The sequence below is a fragment of the Macaca nemestrina genome, chromosome 11 (assembly GCF_043159975.1).
Source record: "Macaca nemestrina isolate mMacNem1 chromosome 11, mMacNem.hap1, whole genome shotgun sequence".
Classification (NCBI taxonomy): domain Eukaryota; kingdom Metazoa; phylum Chordata; class Mammalia; order Primates; family Cercopithecidae; genus Macaca; species Macaca nemestrina.
In genome coordinates this window covers 80132632-80150472 of record NC_092135.1, presented here as the reverse complement: position 1 = coordinate 80150472, position 17841 = coordinate 80132632, and the positions used below count along the sequence as shown (strand labels likewise).

General features: G+C 35.5%; 1 protein-coding gene across 24 annotated transcripts in view; it reads left to right on the top strand.

Annotated features, from left to right (window-relative positions):
* Positions 1-17841, top strand: part of LOC105499543 (phosphodiesterase 1A) — a 410818-nt gene that overhangs the window by 322330 nt on the left and 70647 nt on the right. For all 24 annotated transcript variants that reach the window (XM_071073012.1, XM_071073013.1, XM_071073011.1 and 21 more), the window contains 3 exons: positions 9363-9488; positions 13349-13450; positions 13571-13691. In XM_071073012.1, the coding sequence (XP_070929113.1) occupies positions 9363-9488; positions 13349-13450; positions 13571-13691 (349 nt within the window). The remainder of the gene's footprint in view (positions 1-9362; positions 9489-13348; positions 13451-13570; positions 13692-17841) is intronic.

The window sequence follows — 17841 nt, the reverse complement described above, 5'->3', positions numbered from 1 at the left end:
GAGATTTTTGCTTTTATTTGTGTTTAATGTCAAAGGAAAACAGGACTATGCAGATCATTTTGCTTACCAAAGGGTCTCTACGTCCACTGGATCCACAACATGGAGGATTTTAATTAAAGATTGCTCATCACTGAGCTAGGCTTTGTACAGGAAAACAGTTCTAGGGGTTTGAGAAGAAAGCAAGTGATTTGTTATCAGTGAATACCAGTTGCCCTTTCGACTTTGAAAAGTAAAGGCCAGTGGGCTGGCCTCTTCCAGCAGCAGTGTTAGATCATCACTCTGGCTTTCTCCTTTTACTATTTATCTGCGACTGGATGAAGAGTTCTGATTTACTTATGCATTTGGCTGTGGAGAGGGAGGAGGAGGAGGTGGAGGAAAGGAGGGGGATGACAAGGAAGAGGAGGACAAGGAAGGGCAGATGGGGGCAGAGAAGGAGAAAGAAGAATCCTATTTTTTTCAATTTATATTTTAAAACTCTGTATAAAAATGGGAAAAAAATTGCCTGACAGAGTAAACTATTTAATGAATGAATTCGACATGAACTTGAAAATTCTGTGAACCAAAATGTTGTAATGACCAAAATGCAACAATATAACATGATTTTTAGCTCTCAATATTGCCTTCATCCAAGAAGATATAAGGTCATATGTCATTTATATCAGTAATTATATTTTATTTTATATTATTCATTGTTACTTGGATTTGAGAGTGTTTTTTCCAATCTGGAAACTAATTTACTACAGAATACAAAATGGCTAAAATGCGATTTGGAACATAGGGCAAGGCTAGATTTGAGTTCAATGCAGATATTATAATGCATGAAATCCTTGAAAGTGTAAATAAATGGAAATAATTTCCTCTTTGTGAAAAGAAATTGCCAGGCTACATGTTGCCATGGATACTGGATGTTGCTCAGAGTCTGTTCTTTTCTTAGCAGTCAAAGACCATCTCAAGCATTAGACCATGCCGCATTCTCAGCATCCTTGTTAGCTTTATGAGACAAAATCATGCACACTTTCCTACAATTAAATCTGGTTTAAAAACACATTTTAGCTGGTCTCTGAACAAGTAAATGGTGATACTTGGAGCCATATCATGTATTAACCCTGACAAATCTGCTATGGCTAGATTTGGTGCCATATAGTGCAAATGTTACTGGAAAATCACAGCTTTCCCCATGATCTCAGCAAACTTCTAGAAATGCACACAGTGTTTTGCTTGGGAAACATCTAGTTGATTATCTCTTCAATGAGGATTATACATATGCTTTGCCAGTTCACATTTCTGTATATTGAGGTATAATTATTGATTAAGTCCTTTTTAGGCCTTAACTAAGATTGTTAAATGGAAATCTATTTTAGAAACATGTGCTATTAAAGACATATGTTATTTCACCTTTATGATAGTGCTAGAAACAAAAAAGAAAGTAACAGTGCCTGGTAGGTCATTTATCATATGTTGGATGAATAATAAAGCTTGGTATATCTGGCAGACTATCAGACACAGATTTTAAACAGGCTGCTTGTATAAAATGTCAGATTTCTTTAGTTTTTGTTTTCTTTGTTGTTTTTAAATAATTTTTATTGTGCACATTTATGGTATATAACATGATATTATAAAATATAGATAGATAGTAAAAAGATTATTATACAGAAGCAAATTAATATATCCATGATCTCACATAGCTACCCATGTGTGGTAGTGGTGGTGTTTTAGTAGGAACTTTCGTTTTTTATTTTGTCCTTGTCTACTCTATCATAAATACTCAGTGGGAGGGCCAGTTTTTACCCACTGAAAAGCCTGAAACACTAAGTCTGAGTGAGGAGTTTTAAGTCTAAGTATCTACCAGGAGATAGGAGAGTGAGAGAAGCCTTGGTGTTGGGTAAGTGGTAGCAAACTTGCTACAAGTTTTAACTTGACTTTCTTTTTTGCTCTATTTGTTGCCAACTTTCAACTTGCCAACTTATATGAATGAGTTCACCATTTTAAGAGATTGAACATAGTGATTTTGCTTCCATTCCACACTTGCATAATGATCTGGCAACCTAGGAGATAGAGGAAGCAGAAGCCCAGGTTCCATTATACAGATCTGAGAATGCTTGAAATATTTCAGACTTAGAGTTAGAACACCAAATTCATCAATGCAACTTGAAGTATACCAATTTATTTGATAATCAAATTATATTAAAATACAGACAGGTGAGAAATAAAAGCCTTCCCTTGATGTATTCATCATTTTAAAAAATAAAATGTTCCTTTTAAATGAGTGATGAAGCATACATTTTAAGTGTTCTTTAAAAATGATTTTTCCATCTTAATTTTAAAGCAAAAGGATCTATAACATTAAAAATTTAATCACAACATTATAAGTGAGTAAAAAACTAGAATCATAAATGGATCAAATGATTTTCTTCATCCCCTTCCTGCTACCCAAAGTAATTTTAGTTTAAAGGAACAGGGATGATATCAACACTCTTGAATGGGTACAAAGGGGTTTGTTCATTCACTGATTGAATAAGACGTTAGGTAATTTTATTCTCTTTGATATAGCTAGAGTATTTTGCAGGTGTCTGGATTACAAATCAGAAGGAAAAGGCATAAGCACATTTAAACTAAAATAATGATAATTAAAAGAAAACTAAGCACCAAAACTAAGTGGGGTTTATCCCAGGTATGCAGGTCTGGCTCAACATTCGTAATTCAATTAATATAATCTATCACATCAACAGGGTACAGAAAAAAAAATCATGTGATCTTGTCAATAAATGCAGAAAAAGCATTTTACAAAACACTCCAACCCACATTTATGATATAAACTCTAACTAGGAATAGAGAGGACCTTCCTTAACTTGATAAAGAATATCTATACTAGAGTAGAATTGTGGTTATGAGGGACTCGGGTGGAGATAAAAGATAGGAAGTTGTTGGCCAAAGGATACATAATTTCAGTTAGATGGGAGAAATAAATTCAAGAGATCTATTGTACAATGTGTCAACTAGAGTTGATAACAATGTGTTGTATTCTAAAAGATTGCCAAGAGTAGATTTAAGTGTTCTCACCTCAAAAAATGGTAAGTTGTAAAGTAGTACATATGTTAATTAGCCTGAGTTAGCCATTCCACTATGTGTGTATGTATATATAAATGTGTATAGATAGATAGACAGACAGATAGATAGATAGATAGATAGATAGATAGATAGATAGATAGATGATAGATAGATAGATAGATAGATATACATGTTTCAAGACATCATCTCATACATGATAATTATATATATAATTTTAATTGTCAATTAAAAAGTAAATAATTAGAAGAAAGGAATTTATTAAAAACCTACAACTAACATCATACTTAATGGTGAAAGACTTGAAGCTTTCCCACTAAGATTGTGAACAAGACAAGATGTCCTCTTTCACAACTAATTTTTGTATCATACTGGAAGTCCTAGCTAATGCAATACAACTAGAAAAGGAATTAAAAGGCATGCATCTTGGGAAGAGAGAAATAAAATTATTTTTGTTTGCAAATAATATGATTGTCCATGTAGAAAATCTGAAAGAATTGACCAAAAAACTCCTGAAACTAATAAGTGATTATAGCAGGGTTGCAAAATACAAGGTTAATACACAAAACTCAATGGCTTTCCTATATGCCAGCAATAAGCAAATGTAATTTGAAATTGAAAACACAAATACCATTTGCATTAGCACCACCCAAAATTAAATATTTAGGTATAAATGGAACAAAACATATACAAGACCTTTATAAGAAAAACTGTAAAACTTTGATGAAATAAATAATACAGGGACAGATATTTCATGTTCATGGATAGACTCAAAATTGTCAGAATGTCAGTTCTTCCCAACTTCATCTATAGATTTAATGCAATCCCAATGAAAATACCAGCAAGTTATTTTGTGATTCTGACAAAGTGATTCTAAAGTTTGGATGAAGAGGCAAAAGACTCATAATAGCTAGCACAGTTTTAAAGGAGAAGCACAAAGTTGGAGGACTGACATTACCTAACTTTAAGACTTGCTACAAAACCACAGTAATCAAGACAGTGTAGCATTGGTAAAAGGACAGACAAATAGATCAATGAAAACAGAATAGAAAGCCCAGTAATGAACCTACAAAAAATATAGTCAACTGATCTTTGACAAAGGAATAAAATCAATATAATCTTTTCAATAAATGGTGCTAAAACGAATGGACATCTACATGCAAAAGCAAAAAGAAAAGAAGAATCTAGACACAGACTGCTATGGTTTGATTGTGTTCCCCAGAATTCATATGTTGCAAACATAACCCCCAATGTGACAGGGTTGGGAGGTGGGGCCTAATGGAAGGTATTGAGGTCATGAGTGTTCTATCTTTGTAAATAAATTAATGCCATTATAAAATGGGACTTGCCAGAGAGGGTTTGCTCTCTTGCACTCTCTGCCTTTCTACTATGTGATGCTTTACACTATTTGGTGATACAGCAAGAAAGCCCTCCTAAGACGAAGGCATGTTGATCTTCGACTTTCCAGTTAAGAATTGTGAGAAATAAGTTTCTTTTTTTTAAATAAATTACCCAGCATCAGGTGTTCTGTCACGTCAGCATAAAACACACTAAGACACAGGCCTGATACCCTTTACAAAATAAACTCAAAATGGATCACAGACCTAAATTTAAAACAAAAATCTATAAAATTCCTAGAAGATTACATAGGAGAAAAATCTAGATGACCTTAGATTTGGTGATGACTTTTAAAATATAATATCAAAGGCACAATATATGAAACAATAAATTGATAAGTTGGATTTCATTAAAATTAAAAATTTATGCTCTACCAAACACACTATCAAGAGACTAAAAAGACAAGCCACAAACTGGAAGAAAATATTTGCAAAGAACATCTGATAACGCAGTTATGCAAAATATACAAAGAATGCTTAAAGCTCAACAATAAGAAAAACTAACAACCTAATTTAAAAATGAGCCAAAAACTTTACCAGACACTTTAGCTAGGAAGATATACAAATGGCAAATAGGCATATGAAAATATATTCCATATCATTCATCAGAGAAATCCAAATTGAAACAGTGAGATGCCAAATAGATCAACAGGCAATACATGTCTATTAGAATGGCCAAAATCCAGAACACTAACACCACCAAAAGCTGGTGAGAATGGAGCAGCAGGAACTCTCATTCATTGCTGGTAGGCATGAAAACTGGTATAGCCACTTCTGAAGACAGTTTACCAATTTATTACAAAATTGAAACTACTCTTACCATATGATCCATGAATTGCATTCCTTGGTATTTGCTCAAAAAAATTGCAAATACATTCACACAAAAACTTATGGCACAGATAATTATAGCAGCTTTATTAATAATTGCCAAAACTTGGAAGCAAGCAAGATGTCCTTCAGTAGGTGACTGGATAAACAAACTGTGGTATATGCAGATAAGAAAACTTTAGTGCTGCAAGGAAAGTAGCTATCAATCGGTGAAAAGGCATGAAAGAAACATTAATGCATATTACTAAGTGAAAGGAACCAATTTGAGAAGGCAATTGTATTAGTTTGTTCTCATACTGCTATAAAAAGCTAGCAGAGAATGGATAACTTGTAAAGAAAAGAGGTTCAATTGACTCACAGTCCCACATGCCATGCAGAAGACATGGCTGGGGAGGCTGGGAGGCCTCAGTAAACTTACAATCATGGCAGAAGGGTGAACGGGAAGCAAGCATGTTATCACGTGGTGGCAGGAGAGGGAGTGAAGGGGGAAGTGCTGCACACTTCTCAGCAACCAGATCTCATGAGAACTCACTCACTATAATGAGAACAGCAAGGGGGATACCCACCCCATGATCCAATCACCTCCTACCAGATCCCTCTACCAATACTGGGGATTACAATTCAATATGAGATTTGGGCAGGGGACACAGATCCAAACCATATCAAATAATATGCTTGGCTCTGTGTCCCCCACCCAAATCTCATGTTGAGTTGTAATCAACCTTTGGCTCATAATATGGTTTGGCTCTGTGTCTCGCATCCAAATCTCATGTTGAATTGTAATCCCATAATTCCCCTGTGTTGTGGGAGAGACCCAGTGAGAGATAATCGAATCTTGGGGGCGGTTTTCCCCATACTGTTCTCATGTTAGTTAATAAGTCTCACAAGATCTAATGGTTTGATAGGGGAAACCTGTTTCACTTAGTTCTCATTCTGTCTCTTGCTGCCACCACGTGAGACTTGCCTTTCACCTTCCACTGTGATTGGGAGGCCTCACCCCAGCCATGTGGAACTGTAAGTCCAATAAACCTCTTTCTTTTGTAAATTGCCCAGTCTCGGGTATGTCTTTATCAGCAGTGTGAAAATGGAGTAATACATTATTCCACTTCTGGCCCCTCCTGAATCGCATGTCCTTCTTATATTTCAAAAAACCAATCATGCCTTCCCAACAGTCCCCAAAAATCTTAACTCACTCCAGCATTAACTCAAAAGTCCAACTCCAAAGTCTCATGTGAGGCGAGTCCCTTCTGCCTATAAGCCTGTAAAATCAAAAACAAGTTAGTTACTTCCAAGATACAATGGGGTTACAGGCATTGGGTAATGCTCCCATTCCAAAAGGGAGAAATTGGCCCAAACAAAGGGACTATAGGCCCCATGCAAATCCGAATCCCAGCAGGGCAGCTATTTAATCTTAAAGCCCCAAATAATCTTTTTGACTCCATGTCTCATATCCAGGGTATGCTGATGCAAGGGTGTGCTCCTACAGCCTTGAGCACTTCACCCCTGTGGCTCTGCAGGGTACAGCCCCCATGGCTGCTTTCACTGACTGGTGTCAAGTGCCCCTGCCTTTTCCAGGTGCACAGTGCAAGCTTTCGGTGGATTTACTATTCTGGGGTCTGAAAGACAGTGGCTGATATGGTTTGGTTCTGTGTCCACCAAATCCCATCTCAGATTGTAATCTCCATGTGTTGAGGGAGGGACCTGTTGGGAGGTAACTGGCTCATGGGGACAGCTTCTCCCATGCTGTTTTCATGATAGTGAGGGAGTTCTCATGAGATCTGATGGTTTAAAAGTGGCAGTTTTCTCCCTGCACTTTCTCTCCTGCTGCCATTTAAGATGTGCCTTGCTTCCCCTTTGCCTTCCATCATGATTGTAGGTTTCCTGAGGCCCTCTGAACCATGCAGAACTGTGAGTCAATTAAACCTCTTTCCTTTATAAATTATCCAGTCTCAGGTGCTATCTTTATAGCATTGTGAAAATGGACTAATACAGTAACCCTCTTCTCACAGCTCCGCTAGGCAGTGCCCCAGTGGGGACTTTCTATGGGGGCTCCAAGCCCACATTTCCCCTCCACACTGCTCTACTAGAGGTTCTCCATGAGGCTTCTGCCCCTGCAGCAGACTTCTTCCTGGACATTCAGGCATTTCCATACATCTTCTGAAGCCTAGGCAAAGGCTCCCAAGCCTCAATTACTGTTGTCTGCAAACCTACAGGCCCGATACCATGTAGACGCCACCAAGGCTTGGGGCTTTCACCCTCTGAAGCAATGGCCAGAGCTGTACCTTGTCCTTTTTCAGCCACGACTGGAGCTGGAGCAGCTGGGATGCAAGGCACAATGTCCAGGGTGCAGGCACAGAGCAGTGGGGGCCCTAGGCCTGGCCCATGAATCCATTTTTCCCTCCTAGGCCTTCAGGCTTGTGATGGGAGGGGCTGCTATGAAAGTCTCTGAAACGTCCTGGAGACACTTTTCCCATTGTCTGGGCTATTAAAATTACATTTCTCTTTATATATACAAAGTTTTGCAGCCTTGAATTCCTCCCCAGAAAATGGGTTTTTCTTTTCTACCATATGGTGAGGCTGCAAATATTTTAAACTTTTATGCTCTGCTTCTCTTTTAAATATAAGTTCCAGTTTCAGGTCATTTCTTTCTTCATGCAAATGAGCATAGACTTTTAGAAACAGCCAAGCCATATCTTGAACCTTTGCTGCTTAGACATTGCTTTCACCAGATACCCTAAATTATCTCTCTCAAGTTCAAAATTCCACAGATTTCTACAGCAGGGGCACAATGCCATCAGTCTTTTTGCTAAACGTAGCAGGAGTGACTTTTACTCCAGTTCCAAATAAGTTCCTCATCTCTATCTAAGACCTCCTTATCTCTGTCTAAGACCTCCTCAACCTAGACTTCACTGTCTATATCACTATCAGTATTTTGGCCACAACCATTCAACAAGTCTCTGTGAAGTTCCAAACTTTCCCATATCTTCCTCTTTTTCTGAGCCCTCCAAACTGTTCCAACCTCTGCCCATTACCCAGTTCCAAAGTTGCTTCCACATTTTTAGGTATCTTTATAGCAATACCCCATGCTCAGTACCAATTTTCTGTATTAGTCCATTCTCACACTGCTATAAAGAACTACCTGAGACTCAGTAACATATAAAGAAAAGAGGTTCCGCAGTTCCACAGGCCATCCAGGAGCCATGGCTGGGAGTCCTCAGGAAACTTACAATTACCCAATCATGGAAGGGTGAAGAGGAAGTAAGCACATCTTCACGTGGTGGCAGGAGAGAGTGCAAAGAAGAAAGCACTACACACTTTTAAACAACCGCATCTCATGAGAACTCACTCACTATCACAAGAATAGAATGGGGGAAGTCTGCCCCCAAGATCCAATCACCTCCCTCACCTAACACTGGAGATTACAATTCAACATAAGTTTTGGGTAGGGACACAGAGCCAAACCATATCAGCAACAAACTACATGATTCCATCTATATAACATTTTGAAGAAGGCAAAGCTATGGAGGCAGTGAAAAAAATCAGTGGTTGCCAGGGTTAGGGGAGAGAAAGGGACAAAGAGGTGGAACTCAGAGGGATTTTTGGGCAGAGAAACTACTCTGTATGGTACTATAATATTAGATACATGTCATTATTCACTTGTCTAAACTCATAGAATGTATACCACCATGAATGAACCCTAATCTAAACTGTGGACATTGGATGATAATGATATGTGTGTGTAGGTTCATCAATTGTAACCAAAATGCCACTCTTGTTGGGGATGTTGACAATGGGGGAGGTTATGCATGTGTGGAAGAAGAAAGTATATGGGAAATTTTGTACCATCTTCAATTTTGCTGTGAGCCTAAAACTTCTCTAATAAATAAAGTTTATATAAAATTTTAAAATATTATACAGTAAAAAATAAAAGAAACTAAGTCCTTCCATAATTCTCACTGTTCAATTATAGGATGTTTACTGGTCAGATGACCTGATACTTGAGTAAGTCTTATTAGACATTCATGATGTCTAAAGAAATCCTCTGTTGGGCATTTTGTTTTTAATTCTTAGGTCAGATGTTGCCATTTTGTATAATGATCGCTCTGTCCTTGAGAATCACCATGTGAGTGCAGCTTATCGACTTATGCAAGAAGAAGAAATGAATATCTTGGTAAATTTATCCAAAGATGACTGGAGGTGAGTTTCAGAGAAAACCTAGGGGAAATTTAATTTCAGGAAAGGAATAAATTATGTGATTTAAAGTCAAGAAAAAAGGTGAAAGTTGATGCATTCCCCATATTACAAACGTAATTACTGTTGACTGGATGACTCTGAGAAGGATTAGTACTTAGGGACTTTGTTCAGAGCCAGACTCTGTTAAAGGGAGCTGAAGTATTTCCAGGTCAACTCAACATCTGTATGTCTGAATAAGACCACACACAACACAATAAATACTTTTACATACATAATTATACACTCTCTGGAATGGAGCTCTGCTCAATGTTTATCAATATGGGGTATCTTTATAGGGGTGTTACATAAATTCAACATTTTGACATTATATTCATTCTTTCATATATTATTTTTTAAAAGATGTGGAGTTAAGGGTTTTTTAAAAACAAAAAATTAAACATGTGGGAAAAAATTCCAATATACTAAAATGACCCAAGTGCAGAGGAAATCTTACATGTTTCTCCAAAGCATCTGTTTGCTTAAAAAAAATTACATGGTATGTTGATACTTATTGCTATGTAGGGAAATATGAGATGTACCCCTATCCCTCTGTATAACCTTTCTTCTCTTTTTCTTGATCCTTTGGTCATTATCATCTCCTTCAATTGACAATAGGGTTGCTGGACTTCACAAATAAAAGTAAAGGACAATCAATTGAATATGAACTTCAGTAATCATAGAATCTTCTTCGCCTATGTCGCTAATATTCTATGGGACTCACTTATAATAAGAAAAGAAAAAGACCTATATTTATCTTTAACAAAAATCGTACTAAAAGTCATTTAATTGACTAGAAAAGGTTTCCACTTGAATGTAAATATCAAAGCCTTTTGCTTTCATTTTTGTTTTTTAAATCAAGGTAAAAAGAAATATCAAAAAGGAAAGTGACAATAAAAATATTAAAAAACGTAAAAGATAAAAATCAGAGTTTAAAATAAGCCTAAATCTCCTGTGAGTACTTTTTCAAATTTTCAAAGTTTCCTGGTTCTTCAAGGCCATTTCTAGAAATATGGGCTCATTTTTGCAACTCTAGAAAATGCTGTCAGATAGAGGGAAGGTGGAACTTTCTCTTGGAGACACAGTTCAGTCCTTTCATTTTACAGTTGACACTTGAACAACACAGGGGTTAGGGGTACCCCCATTCAGCTAAAAACCCATGTATACCTTTTGACATTTTAAAAACTTAACTACTAATAGCTCACTCTGGATAGGAAGCCTTACCAATAATATAAAAGTTGATAAATACATAATTTGTATGTTATGTGTATTACATACAATATTATTAAAATAAAATAACTAGAGAGAAGAAAATGTTATTAAAAAAATCATAAAGAGGAGAAAATATATTTGCTATTTATTAAGTGGAAGTGGGTCATCAAAAAGGCCTTCATCCTCTGTCTTTATGTTGAGTGGGCTGAAGAGGAGAATGGAAGAGAAGGGACTGGTTTTGCTTCTCAGGTGTGACGGAGGGGGAAAAAATATGTATATAAGTGGTCCCACACAGTTCAAACTTATGCTGTTCAAGGGTTAACTGTATTCTGTAGGAAATAGTAGCCCTAGAGGATTTACAGTCTAGAAATGCCAGGATCTAACTGTGAAAGAATTTTAAAGAGACCACTGTTGGGCTATGTAGCGATTAGATGGTCAAAGGTAGGAACAAGCAGACAAGTTATGAGATATTTCCTAAAGCCTAAGAGATTATTTACATCTAGGGTATTAGTTTATTTTCTTAATCAGTGATTACCATTCCCATAGATAATTTTTATAATATTAATTTTTGTTGTTATTCGAAGAAATAAATCTTTTTTCCTCAAAGTTGACTTTGTTGCTATTTCAGTGCAATTTTATTTCCCATTATCTTTTGTTATTTACCATTCTAACTATTTTATTCTAATAGTTTACTGCTGTAATTGTCTAAGTTTCTGTTTGGTAACTTCAGAGTCATTTTAATTGAATGTTTTTAAAGAATTGTTTTAACAAATAGTGTACATATTATATACATTTTAGAATTTAATAGATTCAACACTTTCTAAAAATCTATAAAATACATATTTGATACTATACCTTTAATAACATTTTACTAAGAATCAAAATATGGATATCTTCTTAAAGACTCATGTTTTCTGTTTACATATCTGTTTATTTCTTAAAGTACTTTTAGTAAAAATAAATGCATTAATTTAAAAGTTTTAACAAGAAAATTTTATAAATTAAGTAACGTTTTCTTATTTTGCCTAATTTAGTGACATATAATTAGTTGATTATTGATAACATCTGGCATTTACCGATATTTATATGCAAAGTACAATACATTTATTAGATTCTATTTATTTCCTTAAACTCTAGTCTCATTTTCCTTAGCTAACATAAATGTTTTTATTCAGTTGCTTTTCAAATATGGGTCTTGTCATATTTTCAGAGAAAAAAATGTAATTGAGAATAATTTTATTAATAGCTTCCTTTCCCTTACTACTTGAATAAAAGTAAGCAAGCTATCCAATATCATAAACAGTAAGCAGAGTATTGATTCTCATGGCTTCCATCTAAAAATTCAGTAGAAATGTTGAGTGCTCATGATTTTCAGCAAGAACTATCAATATGTAGTTTTCTAAAAAACAAATCATCGAATAGATTATATCATCTTTAAGTAAAATATCTTTGTGCAAGATCATAATTCAAGTTTCCTTCACATTTTTGGTTCAGCTTATCCTACTGGCCACACCACACAATGAAAATGAAATATATTTTCTAGTACAAGTGATTTTATTTAACTTATCTGTATAGAGCAAGCAGGGAATTGTGGAACATGCAAGCCTTTGCTGGGGTGCCTTATTTTCTACTAAGTGTGAGGCTTTGTGACATGGTTATTGTATTTACAGTGTCTTGGTTAAAATAGTAATACCAATGGCTCTGTCTATGTTATGTAGGGTCAGATCCCAAAAGCTTAGACAATCACTACTCACTTTAGCATCTTGGTTTCTCTGGGGTTCTTATGATGGGAGCTCGGCACAGTGGAGTGGTCCACGTGTCTGCTTTGGAAGTGGGAACTTTTGGGTTGAATCTTATCTGAGCCACGCATTAGCTGTGTGACTGGGTGATTCAGTCTCCTCTGCTGGGAAATATTAATGCTCCCTCAGGGATTGTTAGGAGGATTAAATGTCTTTATGTACATACAAAGCAACTAGTTTCTGAAGTATTCTAATATCCATATGTGTTATGTGAAGACACTTAATCCTTACAGTTCAGTGCCTTGCTGAATAAATATTGAATGAATAGCGCTGGTTTTATTAATAGTAGTAGTTTTGTTTAAAAATGCAAAATGAAGAAGGATCAGAGAGGGTCTTGAAAACTCATGCCCTTTTTATCCCTGTCTGTTTTCTGAGACATCAAACCTTTTAGTTTGGTTGACCATATGGATTTAGAATAGTCTCAGGCCCTACTGGACTACTTTTTTCCCCCCAAAGCATTGAAATACTATATAATATTGTATTTGGAATAGTTTTTCTTTAAAATGGCTAAAGTTCCTTTCAGATTAAAAATAATAATATTTAGGAATTATGACTGCAGAAGAGTTGTGGGAGTGAGAAGGGAAAGCACTAGCTCTTCAGGGAGGTGTGAACATCATTGCCATTCACGCTGCTGGCAACTTCTTAGATCCATGACAGTTAAAAGGTAAAATAATGTCAAACTTGTGTGTGGACTTGCACATTTAAAAGGTAGCATCTTTTGTGTTCATATCCATTAAGAACAATAAAACATGGTGAGTGATTATTTATAGAAATGTTCCAATGAAGGACTGAATGAACCTTTTGGTGACTCTACAGGGACCTTCGGAACCTAGTGATTGAAATGGTTTTATCTACAGACATGTCAGGTCACTTCCAGCAAATTAAAAATATAAGAAGCAATTTGCAGCAGCCTGAAGGGTAGGTTTTGTTTGTTTGTTTGTTTGTTTGTCATGTTAAAATTCTAGGGGCTTGGCCTCAGGAAAGACTGTAATTGGTTCCTTTGTTTTGAATAATATAAACATGTCCTTGGTTTGACAGGATTGACAGAGCCAAAACCATGTCCCTGATTCTCCATGCAGCAGACATCAGCCACCCAGCCAAATCCTGGAAGCTGCACTATCGGTGGACCATGGCCCTAATGGAGGAGTTTTTCCTGCAGGTGCCTCTTTCACATTCTGTGCAAATGTTTTTGGAAATAGTGACTGTGCAAATTAGTGTACACCTTTTCTGTATGTAATCCAGGGCTTGTGACTTACTATTATCAATTGGCCACCACACATTCTTGGGGGTTTCAACAAATTTTATTAATCTTTCAGAAAAAATGTATTAAGTCTATGTAGTGCGATACATGTTTTAAAGAGATTCAAATTTTGGATCTCAGATGCTACTCTCAGGAAAGAAAAACAGAAACAGCTAAGAATTGTTATCTGCTGTTAAGACGTAAGTACCACAGCAGAGACAGCAAATAGCTTTCATAATAAAAAGAGTAGATGAGGATGTATAACAGTTCTGCATAAATCTTGTTGGCCAGAATTTTAATGGAGGCCGAGAAATATTGCTTTAGCTGGGTGGACACATGCCTAACTGAAATAGGCAACAATAACAGCAACAAAAATCTAATGTTACGTCAGAAACAAGCCTGGATAAGGACTGTAACTGGTGTTCTCTGCCATAAGTACACATCTTTTCTTTATACACGTGCCTGTTTTGCAACCCCCACAATCCAAGCTGGAGTACTACAATACAAATGTGATGCTAACCACTAAGAGTTAGCATCAAATTGCACAAATTAAGGGCTCAGTCTTCCACAAGATTGGCTCCACTTAAGATGCCAGCTGTAAGTGGGGCCGTGGGACACCGGCACTTCTGACCAGCCAGTTACAAGTTCAGTGGTTCCCACAACCCTCTCTAGATTCAATAACTTGCTAGAATGACTCACAAAACTTCGAAAGTGCTATCCTTACAATTACAATTTTATTATAAAGAATACAATCCAGGAAGAGCCAAATGAAAAGGCCCATAAGAAAAGGTCTGGGAGGGTCTTGGATGCAGAGCTTTCGTGCTATCTCCAATGGAGTTAGCCAGTGCCACCATCCTGCCTTGTCAATGTTTTCACCAACCAGGAGGTGCTACTGAGCTTTCCTGTCCAGAGTATTTATCAGAGTTTTATTACATATGCATGGTTGATTAAACCACTGGACATGTGATTGAACTCAATCTCCAGCCTCGCTTCCTTCCCAGATATCCCCTGACTAGCTTAAAGTTCCAAATTTCTAATCATGTGGTTGGTTTCTGGTGACCAGGCCCTATCCTGAAACTATCTAGGGGATAGGCCAAGAGTTGCCTCATTAGCATAGACTCTCCTATCACTCAGGAAATTCCACAGGTTTTTGAAGCTCCGTGCCAGGAACTGGGAATGAATATCAGATACATTTTTTTTTGTTTTATTTTATCACAGTCCCATTTAGAGAAGTTCTTTCATTTCTGTATTTTCAGATTATTTCATTTCTCAGTATTGTTCTTTGTTGTGAATGTTTGTTCATTGATTTTATACCTGTTCTGAAGATATAAACACCAAATAGATTACTATGTTTGGATGACTCAGGTTTCTGTCTCCCATTGTTGATGGATATAATGTGTGGTTTTATTTTTACATTGCAATTCATATTCCTAGAGAAAGTTACTGAGTAGCATCTTCTAAATTCAAATATTTTGATCATAAAAATAGTATTGGAAAAATGTTTTAATAATTTACTTTGTGCTAAACAAAATACACTAAGTGTAAAAACCTACCAAATTCTAAAGGTTAACTGCTTATTATGGTCAATTAAAAATTATAACAATATACTCAACCAATCAACCAGAAAATGATAATTGTATAGAGACCTTAGAGATCTTTCCGAATAGCCCTGTGATATTAGAGATGCAAAAACAGAAACATAAAGAGATACAAAGGTTTTTTAGGTTATGAAAACTTTTAAAAATATCTTAAGTTGAATGATTTTGAAAACATAGTATTTGAAAATTGTTGGATGCAACTGAAGCAGTGCTTAGGGGAAATTTTATAGCTTTACATACTTATATTAGAAAAAAACAAACGTGTAATAAAGTAACTTATATCTGTTTCACCTTAAGAAGCTAGAAGTTAAGAAAACTGAATCGAAATAAGTTGATGGAAGGATATAATGAATATAAAAGTCAAAAACAGTAAAACAGAACAAAGACAAACAATAACAAAAGTTAATAAAGATAACAGTTGGCTCTCTGAAAAAGTAATGAAATTACTTGCAGGATCAAAAAGAGAAAAAACTATAAATGAAAGAGAGAATATCATTATAGAGCCTATATTCATCAAAAGGATGAGGAATATTATGCACAATTTATGCCAATTGAAAACTTAGATGAAATTGTCAAAATTTTTAACAGATATAAATTACCAAAACAGACACAAGAAAAAATCATGTAGTCTGAATATTCATATATCTGTTTTCAAAAGTTGAATTTGTACTTTAATTCTTCTTATGAAGAAAACTCCAGGCTTAGATGACTTTAATTCTATTTCTGATTTCAATTCTCAATATTCAATTCAATTGAGAGATGGAGAATTCTCTCAAACATTTCAGGAAGAAATAATGCCAGTTTTATACAAATTCTTTTATGACATAGAGGAAGAGGAAAATTTGACAGCATAATTCTTGACAATACCTGACAAAGACTTTTCAAGTAAAGAAAATTACACATCCACATCTGTCATAAAACTAAAGGGGAAATTTTTTTTAATTTTTAAAGTTTTTAGCAAATCGAATCCAGCAATTTATGAAGAAAGTGCATATCATATCATAATGAGTCAGTTTAATATTTAAAAATTAAGGTAATTCACCATATTAAAGGAAATAAAGGAAAAAATATATTATCAACCCTATAGATGTGCAAAATGCATTTGACAATATTCAACAGACATTAATTATAAAAACTGTTAGTAAACTTGAAGCAGAAGACTTTTCTCAACCTCATAAAAGTTTTATAGCTAATGTGATATTTCATGATGAAATATTGAACATTTTTATTCTAAGATCATTATAGGTACTCTTACCTCTTCTATTCAACGTTGCATTTGAAGTTCTAGACAATGCAGGAAGGTAATGAAAAACAAAGTATAGTTTGAATAAAAATAAATAAAACTTTTTTAAAAATTCTAATACATTCTAATAAAATAAAAATATTTTATCTATTAGTACATTTTAAAATAAATTACTGTAATTATTTATGAACTACAACTTAGGGAATTAATAAGAGAAAAAGAGGAAATTCAATAAATCGATCTATTTTTATTCTTCTATCACTTCTGATATTAGCTAGCATTTCATCTTCAACATATACTGCTTTTGCTGAACTATACTTCAGTATAAGGGATATTTTTAATTATGATTTTACTCTACAGCTTACTATAAATAATACTTTTTTTGTCTTTTTTATTTTTTTGTTATACTTTAAGTTCTAGGGTACATGTGCACAACATGTGGGTTTGTTACATATGTATACAAGTGCCATGTTGCTGTGCTGCATGCATTAACTCGTTATTTACGTAAGGTATATCTCCTAATTCTGTCCTTCCTCCCTCCCCCGACCCCACAACAGGCTCCAGTGTGTGATGTTCCCCTTCCTGTGTCCAAGTGTTCTCATTGTTCAATTCCCACCTATGAGTGAGAACATGAGGTATTTGGTTTTCTGTCCTTGTGATAGTTTGCTGAGAATGATGGTTTCCTGCTTCATCCATGTCCCTACAAAGGACATGAACTCATCCTTTTTTATGGCTGCAGAGTATTCCATGGTGTATATGTTCCACATTTTCTTAATCCACTCTATCATTGATGGACATTTCTAAGTCTTTGCTGTTGTGAATAGTACCACAATAAAAATACGTGTGCATGTGTCTTTATGGCAGCATGATTTATGATCCTTTGGGTATATGCCCAGTAATGGGATGACTGGGTCAAATGGTATTTCTAGATCTTTGAGGAATCGCCACACTGTCTTCCACAATGGTTGAACTAGTTTACAGCCCATCAGCAGCATAAAAGTATTCCTATTTCTCCATATCCTCTCCAGTACCTGTTGTTTCCTGACTTTTTAATGATCACCGTTCTAACTGGTGTGAGATGGTATCTCATTATGGTTCTGATTTGCATTTCTCTGATGGCCAGTGATGATGAGCATTTCTTCATGTGTCTGTTGGCTGCATAAATGTGTTCTTTTGAGAAGTGTCTGTTCATATTCTTTGCCAACTTTTTGGTGAGGTTGTTTGATTT